General features: G+C 57.3%; 2 protein-coding genes across 2 annotated transcripts; both read left to right on the top strand.

Moving 5' to 3' along the window:
- Positions 1–2,589: 2,589 nt before the first annotated feature.
- Positions 2,590–5,844, top strand: LSCM1_02918 (uncharacterized protein; the record flags this gene model as incomplete). Its single annotated transcript, XM_067320478.1, has 1 exon — positions 2,590–5,844. One exon carries the CDS (start codon positions 2,590–2,592, stop codon positions 5,842–5,844), a length of 3,255 nt encoding a protein of 1,084 aa, XP_067178790.1.
- An 8,740-nt stretch (positions 5,845–14,584) lies between these two features.
- On the top strand, positions 14,585–16,363 carry LSCM1_02917 (uncharacterized protein; the record flags this gene model as incomplete). The annotated part of the gene is made up of 1 exon (XM_067320477.1): positions 14,585–16,363. One exon carries the CDS (start codon positions 14,585–14,587, stop codon positions 16,361–16,363), a length of 1,779 nt encoding a protein of 592 aa, XP_067178789.1.
- Positions 16,364–25,015: the final 8,652 nt, after the last annotated feature.

The following is a 25,015-nucleotide window of genomic DNA, read 5'->3' as shown; positions in this document are numbered from 1 at the left end:
CTTCGCCTCCTCTTTCGCTACGTCTTGCTCTCTCTCTCTCTCCCTTCCTCTCTCACGCTTTTTAATTGGCTTCCGCCCAGCCCCCCCTCGCTCTCTCAATAAGGCGGTGCACGCTTGCGTGAGGTGGCATACATTATTCCTTTCGCGTGTTCTCTCCCTCTTCGAGTCGAACTCTCTCTCTCTTTGTTTTTGCCCGTCTTGTATTGTCACGCATTGGGCCTCGTGGATTTCGTTCCCCTTTCTCCCATTGTGTTTCGAGAATTCGGTAGCTCCTTCGACTGGCTTCTCACCTACTGTGCTTCTCCCTTGCTCTCCCGTGCCCCCCCCTATTCCTCTCTCTCTGTGTGACTGCACGTGCGCGTGTAAGTGCAGCGCGCTTGTATTGTTTTTCTGTGTTCGTTTACGCTCGTTGAAGGGCAAAGAAGAACGAGGAAGAACGCCGTTAACCGGCGGAGACGGCTCACCAACGAGGAGGACGAACGGAGGAAAACAAACAAAAAACAAAACAACATCAACGGCAAGGAAGAAAAACGACCGTGAACACACACGTATACCGAAGCGAGTGCCGTACCTTTTTTCTTTTTGTTTTTTCATCTTCCCCTCCCCGTCTCCGCGTCCTCCTAACAGTGGAGGGGCGGATCACGAAGGAAGCATACATAAGGGGCCAAGTTGAAGGGGGATCACCCTGAGAACAGCAGCAGCACCTCGACACTCGAGCGGGTAGAAGAGACAAGAAACAACAACAAAAGGAACTGTGCGGGCGTGCAGTAATCTTAAGCAGCACGAGGCCAACAGCGAGACAGCAACGTTCAGAGAACGAAGAGAAAAAAACGTTCACCTGCGCTTGTGTGCTCCTCTGTTTTTTTTTCTCTTGAGCGTGCTTATCCTCTGTGTCAGTAAGTGCGTTGCGCTTTCATTTTCGCTCCCCCCTTCCTCTTGCTTTCTCGCTCCTATTTGTGGTATTGGAGTGTGTCTCCTTGGGTTGTTCCACAATTCACTATCAACTTTTTTCTTGCTGTTCGCACGCAGACGCGCACGCAACGACAGTCGCTCCTCTTCCCCTCCCCCCGCCTGCCCACGCCTTTATCGTTTGTCTTTTGCCTCTCTACTTCCTTCCTCAGCTGCAACTTCTGTTCAGTTCTCTTTTTTTTTCTTTCACTGCGCTTCTTTTCGCCTCGTCTCTGCCCATCTGTTACCCTCTCTGTTTTGCCCACCAACAACCCATTCAAGCAATCCTTTTTCTTACCTCTTCTCTCGCATCACGTGGAACGAAAAGAAAGAGGGAAGGCAACAGGTGAGGCCGACGAAGACAGACACACACTATCTGAAAGCGCTCCCAAGCAAATCTGTTGTCCCCGCAAAACGGTAACGCAAAGAACCAGGAGGAGTATCTGTCCGCCTGCTCTTGCAGCTTATGAAAAGAGAACAGAAAAAAAAGAAAGCTGAAGCTTATTTTTCAAAATTCAGCTTATTAGCTGAGTGCACTCGCTGAAGATCCCTTCGCGTCAGCATTTTCGAGCTGCTTTTTTCTCCTGTCCCACTGTAAAGGTCGTTTCAGTGCGACTCTCTTTTTTTTTTTTGCCCCCCCCCCTCTCACGCGACATCCACACACACACACACACCTCTTCCTCCTTCTTTTCTCTGTTGCGTTTTCTTTTGGCATCAAGCATCGTCTTTGCCGCCTGAAGGTTGTCTGCGCACACTTTGCTCTCTTCCTAACAGACAAAAAAGACCGACACTACGGCACTTCACACGGCAGCTTGCGTGCCCTTTTCTCTTTCCAAACGTTCTGCTTGCCTGTGTTCCTCTCTGCGTGTTACGTGTACAGCCCTTTCGTAGGCGCGTTTTTTTTTTCGCGGTCTTCGAATCTCTCTCCTTCCCTCGGGCCTACTCTTCGCTCTCTCTCACACACACATATATATATATACTCTAAAGGGAGCATCCCCCCTTTTATTATTGTTATTTCCGTGCCCTGTTGCTTTGCATAAAACATAGCAGACGCCGACATCGACACCGGCTCATACATATACACATACAAACGACAGTGGAGGACATTGCAAGGATTCGCTGCGGAGGGGAGCTAGAGGCACGACATAAGGACAGCGTTTCAAATTTGTCGCACCCTTCTCTTCCCCCCTCTTGTTTTTCGTACTCTCTCTCCCCATTTCCCCCTTTTTTTCTTTTGGGCCTCTCGCTCTTCTCTTGTTTCCACTGCCTCCTCAAACCTCCCCTGCTGCTTGAAAGGCAGCGAGAAACGGGTACGCTGCTCATTTTCTGCGGAGAGAGAGGAGTGCGGCTTGCGCGCCTCCACACACCTCGTCCTCCTCTCTTCTGCTCTCAAAGACGCCGCTTCTTTCTTTTGTTTCTGCTCTCTTCTTGCTCTTTGCCCGTTTCCTTTTTCTTCTTTCTTTCTCAGCTCCTCCTTTCACTACTGCCCCCTCCCTCTCCCTCCCCATACACATACACACACTAACACACACACACCTGCGCCTAAAAAGAACTTCACCTTGAGAGTTCTAGGCATCGCCGCTTTTTTTTTCCCTCTCTTGCCATTTCATACGCTCTCTTTTCTCCTCGCTTTATCGAGTCATGTGCTGGTGGAACGACTTCGGCGCACATCGCAACAGCGGTGCTGCGGATGGGCAGTCGCGGCAACAGCAGCAGCATGGCCCTTCCGACGCCGTCTCTCCAGGGGCGATGTCTGATGAGGGTGCTGTTGACGGCCCTGTACACCCTGTGAACATCGGTAGCCAGAATGGTGACGCCACGAGCAAGACAAACCTCAGCGGCGTCGATTTCAGCGCCCATCTCACCTCTCGCGAGGAAAACTGTGGGGCAGCGGCAAACTGTAGCGAAGCCAGCTCTTTGAGGCAGGCATCAACCAGCGCTGGTGGCGTGACCTTGTCGGATCAGTTTGGCCTGTCGGCTGCCTTCTCTGCATGGGACTCACCGTCCCTGCAGCAACAGCTACATCCGCCAGCGTCGCGTTCTCACCAGTTGCCCTTGCTCTCCCCTGCAGCGGATGTTGTTGCAAGCTTTCCTTCTTCCTCCAAGACAGGTGACCGATGTGGCAGTGACGCCAAAAATGGCTGCGGTGAAGGCGATTCCGCCGGAGTTTCGGTTCTCGGAACGGACTTCTACGGGCCATCCTTTATGAGCCGGGCCAACGGCGCCAAAATCAGCGTTGCCACGCACAGCCGCGTTGACAATGCTCCGAGTGCCCTGGACGCCATGAGCGACGGCAACGACAGTGTCGTCAGCGGCGACGTGAAAGCACATAAGGAAGGTGTCCTTTATGACGAGGCAGATGTCAGCACGATATCAAACCTCATCGCAGCTTTGCAGGTGCAAGACACAACAAACCAATCTGTAGACAACGCTTCTCCTGCTGAGGGCGACGAAGTGAAGAATCCTGGTGACTTCAGCTGCGCGCCACACGAGTCGTCAGCTCGCGATTCGCATGCTCCAGCAGACGCTGACAGGAGTGTAGGTGCCACCGCGAACCCTGACGCAGCTATGCAGCAGCCGCAGCCGCAGGGCGATTTCAGTCCGAATCCTGTCCTCTTGAACCTCGCGCCCGTTTTTTACGACCCTAAAGCCAACACCTCTGCCACTGCCGGCTTGAGCGCGATGCTGAGCAGCAGTCAGCTTCAAGGCAGCAACATGTACAGCGCCAGCTGCAGCAGCGGCTTCGAGGCCTCCTTAGAAGAGGTGCCCTCTTGCGCCGCCGCCAGCGTTGGTGGGCGGGTGGGACCGGGGGCTGCTGTGCGTTGCACAGGAAGCGCAATGGCGCCTTTGCAACTTACGCCGTTCACTGTACACAGCGCCCTCGCCAGCTTCCAATCTGTGCTGGAGGAGCGCTCGAGCGACGTGACGCTACCGAGCTCTATTGGCGACCTGTGCGACACGGCAGGGCGGGTGACCAGCTCGCGCAACGGCGACAGCAGCAGTGGCGACGGGCTAGCCAAGGCGGACACGCCTGTGATGGTCGGTAATGGCAACCCGGCGATGCGTGGTCGTGTGAACTCCGTTGTTGCGCATAAGCTCAACCTGGATGGCACCGCGCGCCGCTCGGGGCAGCAGGACTTGCGCGGTAGCGGTAGTCTTCCGCCTGCCTCTGCAAGCCTCGACAGCACATGCTCTTCAGACATCCCTACCCCCTTGCCGTCAGCGCAAGGGCGACTGAGTATGCCGCCGCAAGTCTGCATGCAGGAGCGGGAAGCCTCACCAGACTCGAGTGCTGACCGCTTCTTTGCACAAACCGCCTCATCGGCGCCGAGTATGCTGGGCCTGCAGCAACAAGTGGCGAGCTCGGTGACAGCAGAGCGCCTCGGGGTGACGCATCAACATACGCGTACGGCGAGCGAGGTATCGCTGTCGACAGCGGCCGCCACATACCACGGTAGCAGTGCGCAGCAGCAGAGCGCTGACGAAAGTGGGTGCATTGCGGTGGTCGACCCGCAGCGGCGCAAGCTACACGTGCCGCTCTCCGCTATCCAAGCGACTAAGGCGTTGAACGGCCGCCTGAAAACACCGTCGCTGTGTCTGCTCTACCAGTCGGGCCGCTGCCGGCAGGGCGACAACTGCTACCAGGTGCACGTGGACCCCGACGTGGTGGAGCGGCTGCGCGCTGATGTGAAGAGCCTGCCATGCTGCTGTTTCCAGCACGGGGACTGCAACAGCCACATGATGGACCGCAAAGCGTACGACGAGCGTTCTTTGAGGATCGCTGGGCGATTTTCGGTCCCTCTCACCAGCGTCGCTTACACGGCCGGACTGCAGCGCGTGCTGCAAGACCAGCAGGCGTGCGCGCCGGTGAACCCATCTGTTCTGTGTCGTCTGCACGGCCAACCAGGTGGGTGCCGCTTCGCGGCAGACTGCAGGTTTGTGCACATCTGCTGCGAGATCCTGCAAAACGAGCTCGCCGGCGTCATGGCGAACGCAATGGCGGCTTCTGCGGCATCGGCCGCCATGATGGCCGCGCCACCGAAGCAACAGCAGCAGTCACGGGCGGGTAGCGGGTCACCATTTTTGGTGGATTTGATCAGTAGCGGGCCCATTTCATCCTCTGGGCCGGTGCATGGCGGGTCGAACGCAGTCATGCTGAGTGTCAACAACGCTGCCTCCTCTGTCATGCTGACTGCAGACTTTTCACCGTCCCAGCTGTCGCGGGCGGTGCCCGTATCCACCACCGCTGCACTGAACGCCTTTTCGATCCGCTTGCCTCCTTCGTCTCAGCAGCAGCAGTCTTCTACCCCCTCTTCCGTGGCGATGCCGCCATCTCCGCATGCCGGCACACTTTCGGCTCCGTGTATAAGCCCGCACTACACGCTTACTACGCTGCCGCCGCTAGTCTCCCAAGCGCAGACGGCAACCGGGAGACCTTCCCCGCTGCAAACTTCGGTGTCTGAGTCGCCGCCGTCAGCGTGCCACGCCCACGTGCGCAGCCTCAGCACACAGAGCAATGGCACCTACCCATCCTATGCTGGTTTTACACTCGCGCAGACGCCGAGCCATAGCGAGTCCGCATCCCCCATGAACATGGCACTGCCCGTGGCGCACAACTCCGCTACGTTCCCGGTATCCGCAGCATCGACGGGCGGCGGCATCAGGGGCACGCCGCTACCTGTGGCGCAACGTCAATTTCCTCGCCAAGCCGCACCCCCGCAGCTCCACCAGCCATCGTCGCTAGTACAAATGCAGGCACCGCCATTCCTGCACCTTCAGCAGCACCGTCAGCCACCCGCCTCTCAGCAGTTTTACGTCCAGCAGGTCAACCTGGATGGCACCATTTCCCTCGTTCCCGTCAGCGTCATGCCGGACTTCGGCGGTGGCGTTCTGTAGGCGTTTCGCCCCCTCCTCCTCCTCCTCCCCCCACCCGCGACCGACCAAAACATTTTTTTTTTCAATTCTTGCTCTCATCAAAATGCCTCTCTCTCATTATCTTTTGTTTCCTTCGTTGCACTCTCCACGGTGGGGAACTGTATATATATATATATGTATTTATTTTCATCTCATCTCCTGCTTTGTCGCGCTTATTTTTTTTTTCATTGTTGGTTCTCGCTTTCTCTCCCTCTTTTGTCCTTCAGTTACACACATCGTCAAGTGATGGACCGCCCTCACACCCGCTGGTAGTATCCCTCTCCCTCCGTCCTCACCTCTGCCCTTTTTGTTCCCCCTCCCGACTCCTCTGCCTCTTCCGCTGCGTGAGATTCATCAGTGTGTGTCATCCCTCTCTTTCGGTCGTTTCTTTTTCTTTTCGCTTTGACTTCGATCTTCGTTGTGATGGCATACGCGCCAGTGCTCATCTGCTTTCTCGTGCTGCTGCATCCTTTTTTCCCTTCTGCTTTCATGTGTATGTTTCTTTGCTCCCAGTCTCATGCTCAAGAGCCCTCCACCCCCTTCCCCCGTCCTCAAAGGGGATATATATATATATATGCAAGCACAACGATCACTTCAGCCGCAACATCAGAGGTGTATTCGACACGCTGTGAAGAAAGCGAAAAATAACAAGAGATTGCTTTCCGCGAAGACGTGTATGTGCATATGTATTTATTTGCGTTTCACACATCTCTCCCTCTCTCCCTCTCCCGCCTCTTTCTCTGTACTCTCTCGCGCATCCGTACCTGCAGTGCTACTCGCGCGCTCTCATGCTCTCTTCTCTCCTTATTTCTGCTCCGTCGCCTTCGTGTTTTGACGCCCCCCTTTTTCCCCTTGCTGTGCTGATACCTCATCTGCGCACGTGCGTGCGTGTCTAACGAGACATCGTTCATTTTTTCTTTTTTTACTTTCATCTCCTTTCTTTTTTTTCTCCTTCAGCTCACACGGTGTGCGTTCTGGTCTCTCTTCTTTCCTTGCCATTCTTCCGATATGTCCATGACGCGTCTCTCTTCGCTTTTTCCGTCTTGCACCATCACCATTTTCTCAGCCACAGACTAGTCCTGCTCTTTGAGAGAAGTTGAAGAAAAGCCAATGGATTGCAGTGCTCCCGACCCCGCCCTTGGCGTCCCCGTGTGCATGTGTTGTCTCTGTCCCCCTCCTCTCTCCCCCTTCCCTTCCCGTGTGTTTCGGATCGACTCCTTTGTGGTCGCGTTTTCCTCTTGCCCCTTCCCGGATTTCGCTCTCGCCTGTATGGCCGGCAGTCGGTGTGTCACCCTGCAACCCCTACCGCTCTCCCTCTGTCGCGTCTTTTTTTTTTTATCGCTGTTGGGAAAAAAAAGGAACGAACAGTGGGTAAAGGAATGCGTTACGTGGGCCGATACAGCGCTCTATTGTGGCGCTGCTGCATGTGCACTTTCACTAAGGCTCTTGGGCAATCGAAAAAAAACGATAGTCAAACCGAAGACGACGACTTGTGCAAGGGGCTCGGCCGGCTTTGAGCTCGTGCTTAAGTTTCACTGGCAGTGCTCTCGGATTCGTTGCGGCGTCGAAGGGGTTTGGTCGAAGAACATGGTTCGTACTGTTGATTTCTTCATTCTGGCTTGCGCTTTCGCGTCAAGACTAACCGCACCAACGCTTGCGCATGTGTGTGCGTGTGTGTGTGTGGGGGGAAGGGATGTGGAGTCGATACAGAAACATAGACTTGCGCGTAGGAGGTAGCGTTGCCCGGCGCCTCGCTAGCTGGCGGTTTTGAATAGGCGATCCATTTTTTTCTTCGTATTGGGGGAGGTCAGCCAAAAAAAAAACGGCTAACGTCCTAGCGCTCTTCGCTCGCTCTCGCTCTTTCTTTTCAAAAAAAAAGGAGAATGACAGCAACGGTGGCAAAGAAGCGTACGCAGACACACACACACACACACAGACTGACAATCGGTACAGGCATCTCTAATTGCGTGTGTGTTCTCGCCTTTTCCTTCGTTTCGTGGATACAGTCCCTGCATAACATATACGCAGAAGTTTTTTTTTATCAGCGCTTCTTCCTCTCCTCCGCGCATCCTTTAGTGACATATTTATCTTTTTGTTGTGATATGCTGCCGATACACGCTATGGGACGCACTACTTTTTCCTTTTTTTTACCCACGTGGCATTCTTCTCTTCCGTCCGACGATTTGCTTCCTCGCCGCCCCCCTCTCCCTTTCACCCTTTTACCTCCCCTCCATACATAGTTGTGGATGGCGTGCTGCCTTTCCCCCTTCTCTTTGCTGTGGTTGCCCTTTCACCAGGCATCGGCTCCTTGGTGGTCCTTGCAGGTGCGCACGCACCACACGTGCAGCGATCCCTTATACTTCGGCGTGCGACTCCGAGGAGGGACCAGTGAGGGAACTCCACTGCCGAACAAAGAAAACGAAAAACAAAAGAAAACAAACAGCAAAAAGCTATCGACATGTCGGCCGTCATTCCTCCGCGCTGGCCAACCTGCCCTGATTCGCTGCGAAGGTGTGGTGCAGGACCAACAGCCATCAAATCGGTAGCCCCTCGCGCTGTCTCATTCAAAAACGAAGAAAAAAGACATACGCTTTTAGAAGCAAGCAGCTCCCTTGCTTGCCGTCAATGCACTGCGTGCGGTACAAGAATACTGTGACAGTACCTCCTACAAAGACCCCATGAATACACGAACACTACAGCAACTGCTGGTGCCCTGATAGACTTGCCCTCGCCTCTCATGGCGCTCGACCATGAGCTGTATCCGCGTGAAGGGTGGCATGCTGGGGCGTTTTCAGGGACTCGTGCAGTGACTACCAGTTGGCCGAGGGCGCATTTTGTAATTTCGCTTGCCATCCGTCACTAAAATGCAACGCAGCAACGAGCCTGCGAAGCCTATGCTGCAAGCATTCTCAGAAGTGGCGGCGCGGACTGAAAAGATCACGGCATCGGCCGCCGGTCTCCGACCCCAGGCCAGCATCAACCTTCCCCCCCTCCCTCCTCCTTTTCCACCTCGCAGCGGCACTACGAGACATGCGACGGCAGCCGCTACTTGGTGGCGGGCATTCCACACCGGAGGAAGAAGGGTGCTGACCGGGCTGGACAACGGGAGACGAATCTTGCCCAGGTTCACCCTGGGCCCCTGCCTCTGCTGCGGGCTCCTACAGCGGCGTCTCACCTGTCGCGGCGCATGCAGGCAAAGCCTCCAGACGCGCGCCCAGCGGGGGGGATAGACCGAAGCGGAGGATGAGCGACGGTGTGGGCTGGAGGAGGTCGATGCCAGCCGACCCCACAGGACGTGTGTGTGTGTGCGACATGTGCGGCGCCTTGTCGATGTGATGGGCCGGGCTGATGGCACCGGCGTGTGCACTCCACTCAGGTCCACCTGGCGCCGATCGCGCAGGGCGTATGCGAGGAGGGCCCGGGGGTGGGCCCGCAGAACCCCGCCGGGCGTTCGGACCCGACTCCGCGGCCGGGACGGCGCGTCGTGGATGGACCCGGGATGTGGCCGCGGTGCAGCAGGCACGGGGTGCGCTGTTGTCGTGTACGCGCCCATACGCATGTATGCGTATACATGTATATGTGCTGACCGGCTCGATGTGTGTGTTTGTGTGTGGGAGAGGGGAGGGAGACGCGCTGAAGAAAAACAACGCCTCTTTCACTGGGCGATCACATAAGGCGAAGCCGCGCCTTTCTGCTTCTTTAACTGTTTGCCTTATTTTCTTCTGCGTTGATGGTTTTGCTGCTCTCTGCCATTTTTTTTCGTAGGTACGTGTGTGTGTATATATATATGACGTGTTCTATATTTCCGTTTGCTGCTCTTTTTTTTTATTTTAGCATCCATTTTACCTCCGCGCGTTTTGCAGTGACTGTTTCTCTCACGTTTGGTTTCGCATGTTCGTCCTGTGTAACACAGTCCATCTCTTTGTTGCCGCTCTCAGCAGAGGGAAGGCTTGCGCCTCCCCCCACCCCTTTTATGCGCCTTGCATCATGCCCCGACTTTTTTTTTCGGTTACTCGTGTTGTGCTAACGTCTTCTTTCACGCGTGTTTGTGTGTGATCTGTGTGAGTCAGGCGCCCCCCATACGAAGCGGTACAAACAGATCATCAGCAGCCTCACCATCCCAGCGCAGATGGGGCGAACGAAAAAAGAAAAAAAAACACACGGCCTCTCTACCGTGGCCATGGCCGTTTCCCCTTTTTTTTGATCGGCCGTCCTCCTCGTCCTCATGCTCTGACCCGCTCCTCGTTTTTTTTGCTTCTTTACTTTATCGAGCGCCTTTCCATTTTTTAAATTTTTGTTTGGGTTTTGCTGCTCCGCTTTCGTTAATCCCTTTTCGTAAGCGTTTTTTTTTCGTATTGAGGATTGCTACCCTTCGCAGAACCTGATCGCCTCTGCCACCGACCAGTTGTTTGTGGGCTCAGTGCACTCGTTCCGTGGCAGCTCTCAGTGAAGGACGAAGTGAAACGGCGAATGAAGCATAGCGCCCTCGCGGAAAGAGGGGGAGGTTAAGCGGACACCTCTGACACATGACGAGTACACATAGACAGGATGGCCAAAGCAAAGGGTGACGCCACGCCTGACGACTTCGCCGGTACGCCCCCCCTCCCCCTCCCCCACTCCCGCTCTTCTGCGTATTCCAACAGGGACAAGAGGAAGATGGCATCCTTTTCTCTGTTTTTTTTCTTCTAGCGTTTACCTTGCTGACGCTTCCAATAATACACTCCTCCATTTGATGCGGAAGGCGCCGCCCTTCATGGCATTGTCCCCTCTGAATTGGCTTTCTGTTTCCTCATGTGGGCCTCTTTGCCCCCTTTTTCCGGCATGGTGTTGGCGCGCTCCTCACATGCCCCTGCTTCCCCTTCTCTTTCTCTAAAGACCTTCGCCTCACTCTTCTTCATGTTCATGGACGGCACATTCGCCTGACTCTGTACCCCTCGTACCTCGTTCTCACGCTCGGTCGTGGGTGTCTGTGTGCCTATCGGTGCTGAACAGCTATCCGCCACCTTGAACTCCCTGATGGTGGGGTGTATGTGGATGCCTGTGGGCATCTCGCCTCCAGTAACCCGCTCTCTGCGGAAGCCAAGCAGCTTCTATTCCAGCCGAGTGCCTGGCCACCTCGGGTGCTTACAGGGTCGAGCGGCTACGGCGTAGCGCTGTCAGAGCCGTCTCTCGCTACCGAGGTCGGCCGTCAGGCCGTGCGTAGTGTTGCGCTGCTGCTGGTGCCTGCATTAGCGGGCACACGCGTGCCCTCCGCACGACGCGCAGACCGCCGCGTCGACTCGCGCGTATCCCTGCGGGATCTCGCTGCGCACCGCTCTGTGTGTGCAGCCAGCGCCACCCCGAGTGCCGCACCCGGTGACGAACCTGCTAGGCGGGCTGCGTGTGTGGCGCTTGTGGCCGAGGCCGCGCCTCGATGACGGTGTCGGCGCGCTGCTGTGGCGCGTGCCGGCGGCTACTTCGCGTCACGCGACGGGTCTGCGGCAATGCGAGGCAGAGTGGGGTTTCCGCACATGTGTCGGCGGGCGGAACGGATACGCGGAAGGAGCCATGTGCGTGTTGTTCGGTTGCTCGGGGGATCTTCGAAATATAGGACAGCGAAGACATTCACGCCTGCCTTCGTGCACGGGAGTAAGCAGTGAACCACCGCGGTCCGTGCCTGTCCCATGGCGTAGGCGGCTGTGTGCCTGCGTGTCGATTGAGTCGCGGCCCTTCCTGTGCCCGGCGTTTTTTCTCTGGTGCGCCTCCGTTTCTTCTGTTCTCCTTTTTCTGTGTTCCCTGTGTGCTGCTCGTACCCTGTTTTTGGCCGAACACCCTTCTCTGTCTCGGTGCTGCAGCTTCTAGTTGTGCCTTTTATCTCTCCTCTCCTCCTCCCTCGCCCCTATCCCCCCCCCCCCCAGCTCAGTCTTCGTTTCTTTTTTTTTTTTTCATTTTTTTGCCTTTAGTGTTCCCATGCACTTCGTGGAATCTTTTCGAGTCTGCCTCAGCCTGGTGCACCCTCGTTGCCGTTGTGTACGTGTACGTGTGCGTATGTGTGTGTGCGTGTCGGGGGAGGGGAAAGGAGGTGCATGGGGAAAGCCCTCAAACGGCGAACGAAAAAAAAACGAAGGTGCGTGCGCAGAGGTGTCGACCCCTTTTTTGTGCCCCCCCCTTCCCCCCTCCCCCTCTTCCTTACTGCTCTGCTGGCTCTTCTATTGCACCGGAGGTCGGAGAAAAATACGCAACGAAACAGTGCTTTCGTGTGTGGTCATGACGCAAGCCTCCTCCGGGCGCGGCCTCTGGTCAGCTTCTCCCTTGCGCTTTTTTTCGCCCACTTTTCGCGCTCCCCCCTGACGTCCTCTTTCGTGTACCTCACTCAGCATCCACTTTCTTCCTTTACACCTGCACCGGCTTTTTTTTTCTCTTCGCGTCCTTCGTCCAATCGGTCCTCCTCCTCCTCTCTGTCTGTCTTTCGATTTGCCTCTATCCCTCTTTGCCCTTCTCTTAGTATTCGTCTGGGAGTAAACGGCTTCTCTCCCTTTCTCTCTCCTTTTGCCTTTCGACCCTTTTTCTTTCACTCTTCTGTCTTTTTTTTTGTCGACGCCGGTGCTGTCAGTCTTCCTCGTTCTCACTCCCCTCTGTGGGTGCTGACGCTCTGTGCTCTCAGTTGCTCTATTGAGCAATACGAGGACGACTACGACTAATAATAAAGAAGGGTTCTCATATATATATATATATATATATATATATTTTCGTACGTGTGTATGCGTATGCCTCTGCACGGCTCCCTGCATAACGTTCTGTTGTGCGCTTGCCTCGTATACGCAGCGCATTTTTTTCCGCTTCCCTCACTATTGGAGGGGGTCTCGGGCGTGCTCGCTCAACTTTTCACCACTGGTTGGTAAGCAAGCATACAAACGAACAAAAAAGTGTAGCGCATGTGCGTGCGTGCGCGTCTTTCGCGCTCTCGCTGTGTGTGCCCATGTGCATGAAGGGACGCAAAAGGTGCTCTCCACATGCTCATACGCATACACACACATACACGTATACATACCACCCTGGTTTTCTGCGCCTTCAGTAGTGATAACTTTTTTGTCATTGATTTCTTCTGCCTCTTGTCAACAGTACGCACGTTGCATGCGCTCGCCCGTGGATGTGAGGGTGTATGTGTGCTTGCTTGCTTCTTTGGGCCTTATCTTACTTTCTGCGCTTTTACGACCACCTATTTGGCCGCGTATGCTCTTGTGCGCGCGCGCGCCGTGGTGTGTGTGTGTGTGTTTGTGTAGTGTGTGACCAACTCTCTACTCGTCTGTCCCTCCGTCTTTCTCGTCTCGCGTCTTTATCTCGCTCTGCATCTGTGCACATGCGCGGGATACGACTGCTTACTTTATCACTCTTTTTCCTGTGGATTGACTTCTCTTTGACAGCGAAAACAGTGCGACATGCGAGAGCGATCAGAAGGAAAAGAAAAACGAAACAAAGACCAAAAAAGAAATGACGACGCCTGCGAGGACCAATGGCAGCAACACCGTTTCGAACGGGAAGGGTGGGCGCGCACCAAACAAAAACGTCCAGCAGCGGCCATCATAGCGAAAGTAGAGTGTCTCCTAGATGCGCGGTGGGCGCAGTGTGCATATATACATATATATATATATATATACATTGTGTATGCGCGTTTGTACTCATGGGGCACGCTTGGGTGAAGTGTTTTGCCTTCCTCTCCCCCTTCTCTTCATCGAGGCGACGCGCCCTGGGCCCTTTTCCCCTCTCTGTTTCGCTTCTCTGGCGGCTCTGCACCATCCCTCACATTGCTCTCCTCCCTCTTCCCCCCGATTTGTCGTGTACGCGCTGGCGCGTAGTCTCTCCTCCTCTAAGCTCCCGGAACACAGCACGCACACCAAACGAACAAAGAAAACACACCCGAGGAACGCCCCAGGTAGTGGCATTTTCGCCAGCTTGCACTTTGGTCGGCTGCTTTCTGCACCCGCTTCCTCTTTGTTGTTTCGTTTCTTCTTTGTGTTCCCCGTCCCTCTCCCTCTCTTCGACTCACTCCCTCTTCTCTCCTTCCCTACAGCCGACACCTCTCCTCTTCCCCATATTGCTACCCGCCACAAGAGTAGGTGTGTGTGTGTGTGTGACAGAGTCAGCATTGCCGCGTTGTGGCCTCTCTTCCTCCCTCCCCCGAAACTACACCACATTCGTGCTTCAGCTGTTTCTATTTGATTCGCGCGCTGGCTCTCTCTCTGCGCTCCTTTCGCGGCGGCCACATAAACAGTCCGATACAGCCACTCGCCCCATCCCCCTTCCCCGACAACCTCCTTCGTGCTCTTGTAGCCCTTGCTGGAGTTGAGTTTTTTTTCTTTGCTTTCAACTTTGCTTCTCTCTCTCTTCCTCCCTTTTTTTCTTCCCTCATCCATTCTCTTTTGCGGCTCTGCGCTCTCGAGCAGGAGGTGGCGCACAACAACACGACACCACAACAACACGACACCACAAGCGCTTTTCAATCCTGCCAGACGTGCGCACCAGATATTCCCCCCTCGAAACACACACGCACACACAGGCACTTTCTCCGGCCTTCTTCCCCTCTACGGACACTTTCCAGCCGGCTACCATTCAAAGCATCTGTGGACCCAGCTGGAACTTGGGTGTGATACCAACGAGAGCTCCTTTTTTGCGTCTCGACTCCCCCTACTCGCCAGTTGAAAATCGCTCTCAGGTGTAAGCGCTGCTTCGCCACATCGCCGCGATGCCGCGCACAGCCTCCATTAAGGGCCGCCACATCTCCTACAACGCGGATGGCGAGCTCTGCATGACGGTTGTGGACCCGGTGACGCGCAAGCTCCTCATCCCGACGCAGTACATCTTCGAAACTCGTGCCCAACAGCGTGGTACTCTGCCCTCACTGTGCCAGCTCTTTCTTGCGGGTCGGTGCCGAAAGGGCCAGGGATGCTACCAGCTACATGCCGACTGGGAGGCGGTGCAGCGACTTCGCTCTCAGGTGGACAGCCTGCCCTGCTGCTGCCCCACTCACGGAGATAAAGACCACATTGGCGTCTTGGATAACGCCCTGCTGCGCGAATCCATCTCCCTGACCCACCCTCATTCTCAGCACCACGCGAATGACGATCAAAGCAGCGCCGATGCAGCGGCGGCGGCCGAGTCGACCATCGGCGCGAACGACGTGGTGCTTTACGTTCCGGGCTGCTCCTTCTTCGAGGGGAGCTACGCGCCGCTGGATCGGGTGAGCTACACAGTTGGGCTGCGTCGCCTGCTGGAGGAGCAGCGCGTCGTACTTGCCCCGCCCGATACGCGTATCAGCCTGCTGAACCAGGCCACCGGGTTCCCGGAGGAGAAGATCGTCGCGGACGCGTCGACGGCAACCGTGTGCCGGCTGCACGCGATGGGCCGCTGCCGCTACGCCGAGGAGTGTAAGTTTCTGCACCTCTGCAAGGATCTGACGGCCGCCGACCCGCAGCTAACTGCATCTCCGGCCACGGGCATCGCCATCGGCAACGGTGACTGTGCCGCTCCTGGATCCTTCGAGACAAGCACCACCAGTGCGGGCCTGACTAACGGCACGGAGTCCTCGGCCGCGTCTTGCGAGCGTCGGCTGAAGGGCTCACACTACCACGGTGGGTCTGGAGCTTCGATCGTCCCGGGCGGCGCCCCCGTTCGCCAGTCTGTCTTCTCCTCGATGAGCCTCCAGCATCAGCAGCAGCTGCCCCTCGGCAGCGGCGGTGCTGTGACGGCAGACGCCGCTGGCGTCGGTGCCATGGTGAAAGTTGGCTCGGCTTCTTCCCTGCAGCCGTCGTACAGCATGTCATATCACCAAGACCCCTCTATTATGATAACGACGAACGGGAGCACAGGCAGCACGCACTGCTCATCGAGGCCGCTCCTGATAGGTAGCGGCGGAGCCGCTGACGGTGCCCGGCTGCTGGTGCCGCAACGCGAGGATGGTAGCAATGGTATCGACGGCGCTGGCTGCCCCTCTTCGGCGTCCTGCCTGTCGAAGAGCTTCAGTGGCTGCCGAGTCGGTCCCGCTGGGGCGACTCCGCTGCCGCAGCGAGTGCTGCAGCTGGAGAGTGGTATTACGCCTCACGTGATGAACGCGAGCAACACCAGCTTCCCCGGCAACGGCCAGCAGAGCTCCGCGTCATCTGCGACTCCATATGGCCTCTCTGCAGCGAAAGGCAACCGTGTTCGCGTGTCCCTCAGCCTCCCCGCGATTCGCTCCACATCGGCGCTCACGCTTGGAGGCGCGCCTGTAACGTCGAACAGCTCGGAGAAGACGAACTCTCCCCCGGCGGAGGAGTCGCTGGGGATATCGACGACAGGCCCGAACAGCTTTCCACGGTCCGCAGCGCAGATTCAGCCCTCTTCGAACCCCACACGCTGGCACCACAACCCGTACCTGGTCTCATGGCCGAAGACAGAGGCGCCGCACGGCTGCGTCGGCAGGAGCAGCAGCCTCAGGTGCCACCCTGCCGGCTTCTACGCGCGCCCGATCGCGCGCGCGGCCTGACTGTACAGAGCTCTGCCGTCTGAAGAAGAAGCGAGAGGGGAGAGGCGGAGGCCGGTGATGAACGACTAGCGACGCTGTTCATGGGCAAAATGTGCCCCTTCCTCCCTCTCTTTCGGGCCTCGTCCGTTGCCCTCTCTCCTCTCCTCCCCTATTATGCTCCTCCCGACTGACCGAAGCGAACCTTTCGTTATGTCTCTCTTTCATTGTCTTTCTTTGCCTGACTCTCCATGAACAGAAGGGGAGGCGGGCGGTGAGCTGAGGCAGAAAGGGGAAGAAAAGGGAGCGCTCAGGCACAGAGTGGAGAGAGCGAGCCAAAGGAGCGATCCTCAACGCTACGAGTGCTACCTTCGCTAATGAGGAAGCGTGTGCGTGGTTGGGTGGGTGGGCGGCAACGGCGACGGTCGCACGTGGACTTGTAGGCACGAAAGATCAGCTCGGGCGTGCACATCCCTGTTTTCGCTCACTCCCACCCGCCCGCTGTCTCCATTCTAACACTTGCCTGAGCAATATGAGTGCACAAGGGGAGGGCCTCCCTTGCATCTTTTTCTCTGCAGCCTCAACGCTGGTGTGCAACGGCAGTGCCTCTTGGGGGTACGGTCCTCGCATTGCATGCAGTTTTTGTAAGCCCCACCTCCTTGACTCCGAGCTGGCGTCTTCGCTCTTCTTTTTTCCCTTTTAGCGCCGCTCTCTTTTTTTTTACTATATCTTTTGATCTCCTTTTTCCTCTCCCTTTCAACCTTCACGTTCATCTCTCTCTATATATCATTCCGCCCCCCCTCTCCCCCTTTTTTCCCATCAAGACCTCCCCCTCCCCATCCCATCACCCCCCCTCCCATAGCGTGGGTGTGCACCTCCTTTTTCCCGACTTCTTTCGTGAGCGTTCGAGCGTGTTCTCTTGGCGCGTGTTTTCACTCGTTCGCCCTTTACTCTCCCCCCTCTCCTCTCCCCGCTTCCCTGCCCCAGACTCATTTCAGTATGACTCAAAGGAGTATGAAGCTCCGTCCAGAAATTTATTTGCTTTCGTTCCTCCTCTCTCCCGCTCTTCGACACACAAGTCGCCGTCCACACTCGCGCATACCGCGACCGCACCACCAACACACACGCGCACAATATAATATATATATATGTATATATATATTTACAATATAGGGCTGTGTATCGTTTTATACGCGTTCAGAACGACGGGCTCAGCCACCTCTATCCTGGGCTCATGTTCTCACGGGTCACCTTTGTTTTGACTATGTGTGCGTGCACGTAGATGTGGTACGGTGCCACCCCCCCTTTGGCGACTGCGCTCACTTCCCTTTGACGTAACTCCCATCCCCAGAGCGTCAGAAAGCGCTCTGCGGCTCACCCTTCTCTTTATTCTGATTCCTGCCCTCATCGCCCTCTCCTCCTCATGACCGTGACGGTCGCTGCGGATGTGGAGCTGTACCGAATACGGGAGCCGCGCCGCGCCCTCTTCGCTGATGGCAGCCAGCACGCATGCCATCCTCTGCAGAGAGGGATATGATGCGAGCCACGCTGTCATTCATGCCTCTGAAGGGGGGCCACAGTGGGGGCGGGGAGCCTATCGTTGCGCTGAGTGCTGCCAAAGCAAAGTGTGTAGTCTTTGGTGCGCGACACCACAACCAGCTGGCGCTCTCCGCCGCACGCGCTTGTACGAGGATCGCTGACTCTGCCTTCTCGGCGTGGATTTGCCGCCAATGTGCGACATTGGTCGGGGCGTTGCGGGGGGCATCCGAGCCGCAGCGGCTCAGCTTGCCCACCTGAGCGCCGCTTTGTAGCGGGGTGGGGGGCGGTGAAAGTGTTTACTCTGCCCTTTCTCCATGCGACTTCCCCAGCCAGTGAAGCCTTGTGGCGGCACCTCCTGGTAATGCGCGGCCACAGCCAAGGCTGCAGGAATGCTCTTGGTAACTGTCATACCACGGCAGCCACAGCCATCATGTGCTCGCCAAACCCCGCTGACTAACGAGGGCCTACTCGATGGGGTGGATCCACTGCCCCTTGAATGCGTGCTTCTGCGGCGCCGCCTTCGCCTGTGCCTCTACGCACTCGTGCGAGGAGTCTGCCATCCGCATCCAGCGCAGCAGGTTAACAAGCCAAGCGGCAGGTATTAGTCGCCGGTCTCCGACCCCAGGCCAGCATCAACCTTCCCCCCCCTCCCTCCTCCTTTTCCACCTCGCAGCGGCACTACGAGACATGCGACGGCAGCCGCTACTTGGTGGCGGGCATTCCACACCGGAGGAAGAAGGGTGCTGACCGGGCTGGACAACGGGAGACGAATCTTGCCCAGGTTCACCCTGGGCCCCTGCCTCTGCTGCGGGCTCCTACAGCGGCGTCTCACCTGTCGCGGCGCATGCAGGCAAAGCCTCCAGACGCGCGCCCAGCGGGGGGGATAGACCGAAGCGGAGGATGAGCGACGGTGTGGGCTGGAGGAGGTCGATGCCAGCCGACCCCACAGGACGTGTGTGTGTGTGTGCGACATGTGCGGCGCCTTGTCGATGTGATGGGCCGGGCTGATGGCACCGGCGTGTGCACTCCACTCAGGTCCACCTGGCGCCGATCGCGCAGGGCGTATGCGAGGAGGGCCCGGGGGTGGGCCCGCAGAACCCCGCCGGGCGTACGGACCCGACTCCGCGGCCGGGACGGCGCGTCGTGGATGGACCCGGGATGTGGCCGCGGTGCAGCAGGCACGGGGTGCGCTGTTGTCGTGTACGCGCCCATACGCATGTATGCGTATACATGTATATGTGCTGACCGGCTCGATGTGTGTGTTTGTGTGTGGGAGAGGGGAGGGAGACGCGCTGAAAAAAAATGTCTCACTCTCTTTTTGATATGGGTTGCTTTGTGATGGCGGGTTCTTTTTTTTCTTTACATTTGTTTCTCCTTGTTGATCACCCCCTTTTTTCGCTTTCCTCTCTCGTTGCTTCACCGAATGGACTCTGCTAAAGAAGGAACATCATAACGCGAGAGTAGGAGAGAGCAGAGCAGAGCAGAGAAAACATGCGATGGGGGAAAGAAAAGGCACTTTGCTGCTGCTGTTTGCGCGCGAGGGAAGGCGAAAGAGTGCGGAGTGCAGTGCCACAATGATGCAAAAGGGAGAGGAAGTTTATGTTTACATATATATCCGTATATATATATATATATATATGACGAGCACCGCATGCCCACATATGAAAGCACATACACGTTTGTCACTGCTACCGAGCCAAAATCATCGTTTAGTTCAACACGAAAGGGCGAAAGAGGAAAGACAAGCAAAAATGGCGTCAGCAGCAGTGCAGAAAGGAACGCGGTAGCGCCAGAAGGCGCTGCGCTCGAAGCAAGCGCACTTTCGTATATATCCTTGTTATGTTCAGTTTTGCGCATTGTATTGTTGCCGGTCTCTTTCGCTCTTCACGTTTTCTTTCGCTTTTTCTTAACGCGTGTGTGCTCTCTCTCTTTGTTGTGTGCTCTCTTTCGTCTTGACATTTCCCTAATAAGAAAAAGGAAAAGAATATAATGAGAAAAAAATGCACACACGCACACAAACAAACAAACGTCAGACACACTCTTTTTTTCCCGCTTCCCTCTGTTCAGCTTACCTGTAATCTCTCTCTTTTTTCCTTTTCCCTTCACGTTTTTCCCCTTTGTTGTTGAGACGACGCCGTTCTTTGCTTTGCCCTTTTCTGCCTCTTTCCTCTTCTTGTTTCCTTTTTATGTTTTTTTTCGCTCCTTTCTGTTGTTTTACTTCTTCGTTTGATCTCTTTGCGTTGTGCGTCCCCCCTTCCCCCTCCTCCTCTGCTCCTTTGTTTTTTATTGTTATTTTTCCGATTTCTCCCTCATTCTCCTTTTATTCGCCATATGTCTCTCGCTGAATGTGTTTTTCCTTTTTTCCTCTTCTCCCTCGTCTACCGCTCCTCCTTTGTTTCCTTTGGTGGAGGTTCGCGGTCCCCTGTACATTTTCTCTTTCCATCACTGAATCTGTTTGTGCATGTGTGGATGTGCGTGTGCAGGATCGAAGGCGCCCGTATAGGTGATGCAGCGTGGAACTATTAGTAGTAGTACGGGTACGGCGCTGTCCGTGGTGCGCTCTGCTTTTTGTTTCTCGAAAAGCAAAAAGAAGAAATCACTTTGCTTGTCAACCGCTCACGCTGTAGCTTGAGCGTGGGGTGTTGGTATTCCCTTACCGCGACGCGCCTCCCTGCCCCTCCTCCTCCCCCCTCCTCTTTGCTTCCCCCAACCCCCCCTTCCCATCTGTCTCTCTCCTTCCCTCTTACCTTCTCCGTCTTCTCCCTCCACAACCGACGCTTTTTCTTCCCCCCTTTCTTCTCCTTTTGCTTGATTTTTCTCTCATTCGTTTTTTTTTAAATTTTCGTTTCTCCACTCCGACAAGTGCCCTCCCCCTCTCTCTTTTCTCCTCGTTCTTTTTTTCTTCCTTTGGTTACCCTCTTCACTCTCTCCTCCGTCGGTTGGATGTTGTGGCCCAACAAAACGTCCATTTCTTTTCTTGTTGTTCAGGTACTTCCTGTTCTGCTTTTTTGTTCTTACTGTGTCGCGCCAGCATTCAGCGCCTCCCTCGACTGTGGGTTCCCCCCTCCCCCTCTGACCTATCGCTTGCTCCTGAGAGACATCATCCTTTCCCCCCTTTTTTGGTGTCTCTCTGCCGTTGTCTTAGCCGAGTGTTGCCTGTTGTGCTGCGAAGCTTTGCCTTTCGGTCTCAAGGTCCGCGATGACACGAACCCCCACGGGGGCGGTACCTCGCCTCCAGTAACCCGCTCTCTGCGGAAGCCAAGCAGCTTCTATTCCAGCCGAGTGCCTGGCCACCTCGGGTGCTTACAGGGTCGAGCGGCTACGGCGTAGCGCTGTCAGAGCCGTCTCTCGCTACCGAGGTCGGCCGTCAGGCCGTGCGTAGTGTTGCGCTGCTGCTGGTGCCTGCATTAGCGGGCACACGCGTGCCCTCCGCACGACGCGCAGACCGCCGCGTCGACTCGCGCGTATCCCTGCGGGATCTCGCTGCGCACCGCTCTGTGTGTGCAGCCAGCGCCACCCCGAGTGCCGCACCCGGTGACGAACCTGCTAGGCGGGCTGCGTGTGTGGCGCTTGTGGCCGAGGCCGCGCCTCGATGACGGTGTCGGCGCGCTGCTGTGGCGCGTGCCGGCGGCTACTTCGCGTCACGCGACGGGTCTGCGGCAATGCGAGGCAGAGTGGGGTTTCCGCACATGTGTCGGCGGGCGGAACGGATACGCGGAAGAAACACAGCAGAAGAAAGACACGGGATCACGGCCCCCCAATTCCCCTCCCCCCTCCCCCTTCTCTCTCTCTTTTTCTCTCCCCTCTTCTCTCCTCCCGCCTTTTATCTCTATACCGTTTCTATCGCTCGCTGGATGAGGAAGGCCGGCAAAAGGGAGGAACACACGACACCCGCAAAAAACAAACAAACAAAAAAGGGAAGCAAACGTGGAGGGTTGGCGAGCAGTACCACTGTATGGAAAGACAGGATATCTCTATAACTATACAAGTATATATATATATGCGTGTGTGTGTGTTCGTGCGTAAGACTGCAGCAACGAACTATATGTAACATGGGTGGATCTTAACGGCCTTTCCCTCTTCCTTCTTCCTCGCGCCACGAGAGAGGTAGAGCAAGGTATCTATCACGCTCCGCCTTTCCTCTCTTGTGGCAAATCCGCCCTCTGCTCTCTATCTCACTCTGCTGGCGGCGCCGGAGGCTTTGCAGCGGCGCCTGCGGCTGCTCATTCGCGCCATATGCGCCCACTAGCCTGCTTGCACGTTTCACGCCTCCGCCTGCCACACCCCTTGCACTTTTTCTCCGGCCTTCAACCGTCTTGATGTCTCCGGCTCCCCTCACCGCCTCGACACCATCGCATCGCCCTCTCCCGTGTGTGCGTGCGCTGCCTATGCACACGCCGTGAGCAGCAACGCATCGACAAAAGCAAAGAGGGAAACGGCATACCGCCAGCACCCGCCACCATCAACGCCTCCCCCGAACCGAGACAAAAAGCGACAGCGCACCAACGGAGCATCGGCCCTTTCACGACTGCCGTCTGCGCACTGTTTCTGTTCTGGTTTTTTTTTAGTACTTCTGCTCGCTGTCATTTGTGCGCCTGTTGCCGTCGTCCTGCCATCTCTCCCCCTCTCCAGCACAGCGTCTTCTTCCTCGGTGTTCGCCGGTGCTGGAGACCGCAGCGACGTGGCCGGCCTGCAGACGGGCGAAGAGCACCCCGCTGAGCGCTTCGGACGTCTTTTTCTTCCTCATCTGTACCGTATTTTGTGCCGTCGTCTCTCTTTCAGGCTCTCCTCTCCTCCTCCCTCGCCGCTGGCCTCTCCGTGGACTGCTTGGCTGATCACAGCGATGCCGACGCCGCGAGAGCAGCAGCCGTACTCGGAGGGCGAGGAGGCTCGCATGGCCGCCGCACGCGCCAAGGCGCAGGCTGCCCGCAGCGCCGTTGAGCGCCGCCGCTCGTCTGGCGACTCCTCGCCACAGGCCCCCGGCCCTGATGCGGGGCGGCCGCGCAGCGGGGAGCGCTGCCTCCGCTAATGGCGCGACTGGGACGGCCGGCAGGGTCATCATGAAGCGGCGTCCGAGCAGCGGCGCTGCTGCCGACGCCGCCGGCACCCGCAGCTTCCCGCACCCCGGCGCGACGGGTGCGGCGTACCCGCAGACGCCGGAGGAGTACGCGGCAGCGATCGAGGCGATGCGCCGGGAGTGCGAGAGCGTTGCCCTGGAGGACGAGCACCTAGAGGAGCGCCTGCAGCTGTACAGCGAGGTGGTTGGTCTGCGCAAGGAGCTGGCGGTGGTGCAGGAGGACGAGAAGCGCCTGCGCGCGCAGCTGGCGACGGCTGACGCTGTCGTCGCGGCGAGCGACCTGACGGTGGGGAAGGATGTGACCATCTTCGAGGAGGAAGCGCAGCAGTCGGCGCTGCAGAAGGTGTGGATGGAGGAGTCGGAGTGCCACAACCCCAACACCGTGGAGTGGACTGAGATCGACGTGCAGAACCTGCGCGAGCGCGTGGAGGCGGCGCGCAAGGAGTTTATGGCGGCGAGCGAGAAGGCCGACGGCCTGTACATGAAGCGGGAGGCGGCCATCAACGCGACGACGGACGCCCGCGAGCGCGAAAAGGCGGCCATTGCCGAGAACCACGAGCGTGAGATGGAGAGCCTCGGCGATGCCCGCATCCGCGCGCGCCAGGTAGCGTCGGAGCAGCGCTATCACCGCCACCGCGGCACGGCCAAGGCCCCGCCGGCGGCGGTGCCGAAGGAGAAGGAGCGCATGACGCGTGAGCGCCGCGTCGGCGAGGTCGAGTACCGCACGACGGAGCAAGTAGCCAAGATGAAGGACGAGCTGGCGGAGCTGATGGAGCAGGTGAAGATGCTGAAGCGTCACTTGGACGACTGCCGTCAGGCGACGGAGGCGAAGTGCCGCGAGTACGAGACGTCCCTCAGGGTCATGGAGGCCGAGGGCGCCGACGCGCGCGAGATGAAGGGGAGGCTGCTGAAGGAGGAGGAGGAGCTGAGGGAGCTCAAGGCCGACCTCCAGGGTGTGCTGCACTACGTGCGCGCCCAGAACCGCGAGGAGGCGGGCTGGTGAGGAGGGTCGACAGGGGGGGGGGGAGGGGGCGAAGCAGCACACCGTGCACGCGCCGACAGGACGGCTGCGAAAGGGGCGGTGGAGGCGCGCACCTGACGCGGCCCACCGCTCTCGCGCGGGTGTCTCTGTGCGGACGGGGCCCTCGCTCCGGGCGCTGAGTTGCACACACCCCCGGCGATCGCTTCGCATTTCCTGTTCTTGTGCCTCTTTTGTGTGCCCCACCGCGCCGGCTCTCTTCCGTCTCGACCTCGCGCTGTCTGCCGCGGTCGCCCCTCCCCCGCGTCTCTTTGCTTTCGTCCTGTTGGTCATTTTGCTCTTCCCTTTTCTCCTTTTGCGCGCGTTTGCTGATTGTCTGTCTGTGTGTGCGTATGCGTGCGTGTGCGTCTCTCTCTCCCTGTGGGCACGCCTTCGCCGCTGAAGCCGTGCGTTGATGTATTTCTCTATCTCTTCCCGTCTTTCCTTCTCTGTCGCGATCCCGTTGTCGTCGTTGCGGCCACAGCGCCGCGCCCTCTTTTGTGCCCACCGCAGCACGTACGGAAGGGAAAGGTAAACGACAGGCCCAACGCGCCGCAGGCGCCACGAAGAAGGGCAGGGGAGGGGGGCATGACCAGGCGAGGAGCACAAGTGCGGCGGCAGCCGCGCGTGTTGGTGGAGTGCGACCGGGACGTGAAGGCGCGCACTCTCTTACGTCGCGTCCGTGGGTGGCTGCATGGCCAGCTGCTCTGTCCGCACCACCCGTGTGCCGTGGGGCTGTTTGTCTTCTCCGCCTCTGCGGGGTCGCCTGGCTGCGTGGGGGCATGAGGTACGCGCACGTGTGCGTTGGTGGCTGCGGCTGTGTGCGCGTGTGGGCGGGAGGCGGGGCCACGCGCGCTGCGCCCTGTCGCGTGTGTCTGTGTCTTTTGCCGCTGCCCTCCCCACCCCCTGCGCACGGGCACGGCCCACTGCGCCTCGTATGGATCTTCACTCTGTTTCCTTTGCCGCTGCCCCCCTCTCTCTTGCGGACGTCACTCCTCGTCAGCTCTCTTGCTCGATTGCGCACCCCCTCTTCTCAGTTGGC

Source organism: Leishmania martiniquensis, chromosome 22, assembly GCF_017916325.1.
Source record: "Leishmania martiniquensis isolate LSCM1 chromosome 22, whole genome shotgun sequence".
Taxonomy (NCBI): Eukaryota; Euglenozoa; class Kinetoplastea; order Trypanosomatida; family Trypanosomatidae; genus Leishmania; species Leishmania martiniquensis.
Note: the sequence above shows the minus strand (reverse complement) of the source record. Positions and strands in the feature narration are given on the sequence as shown.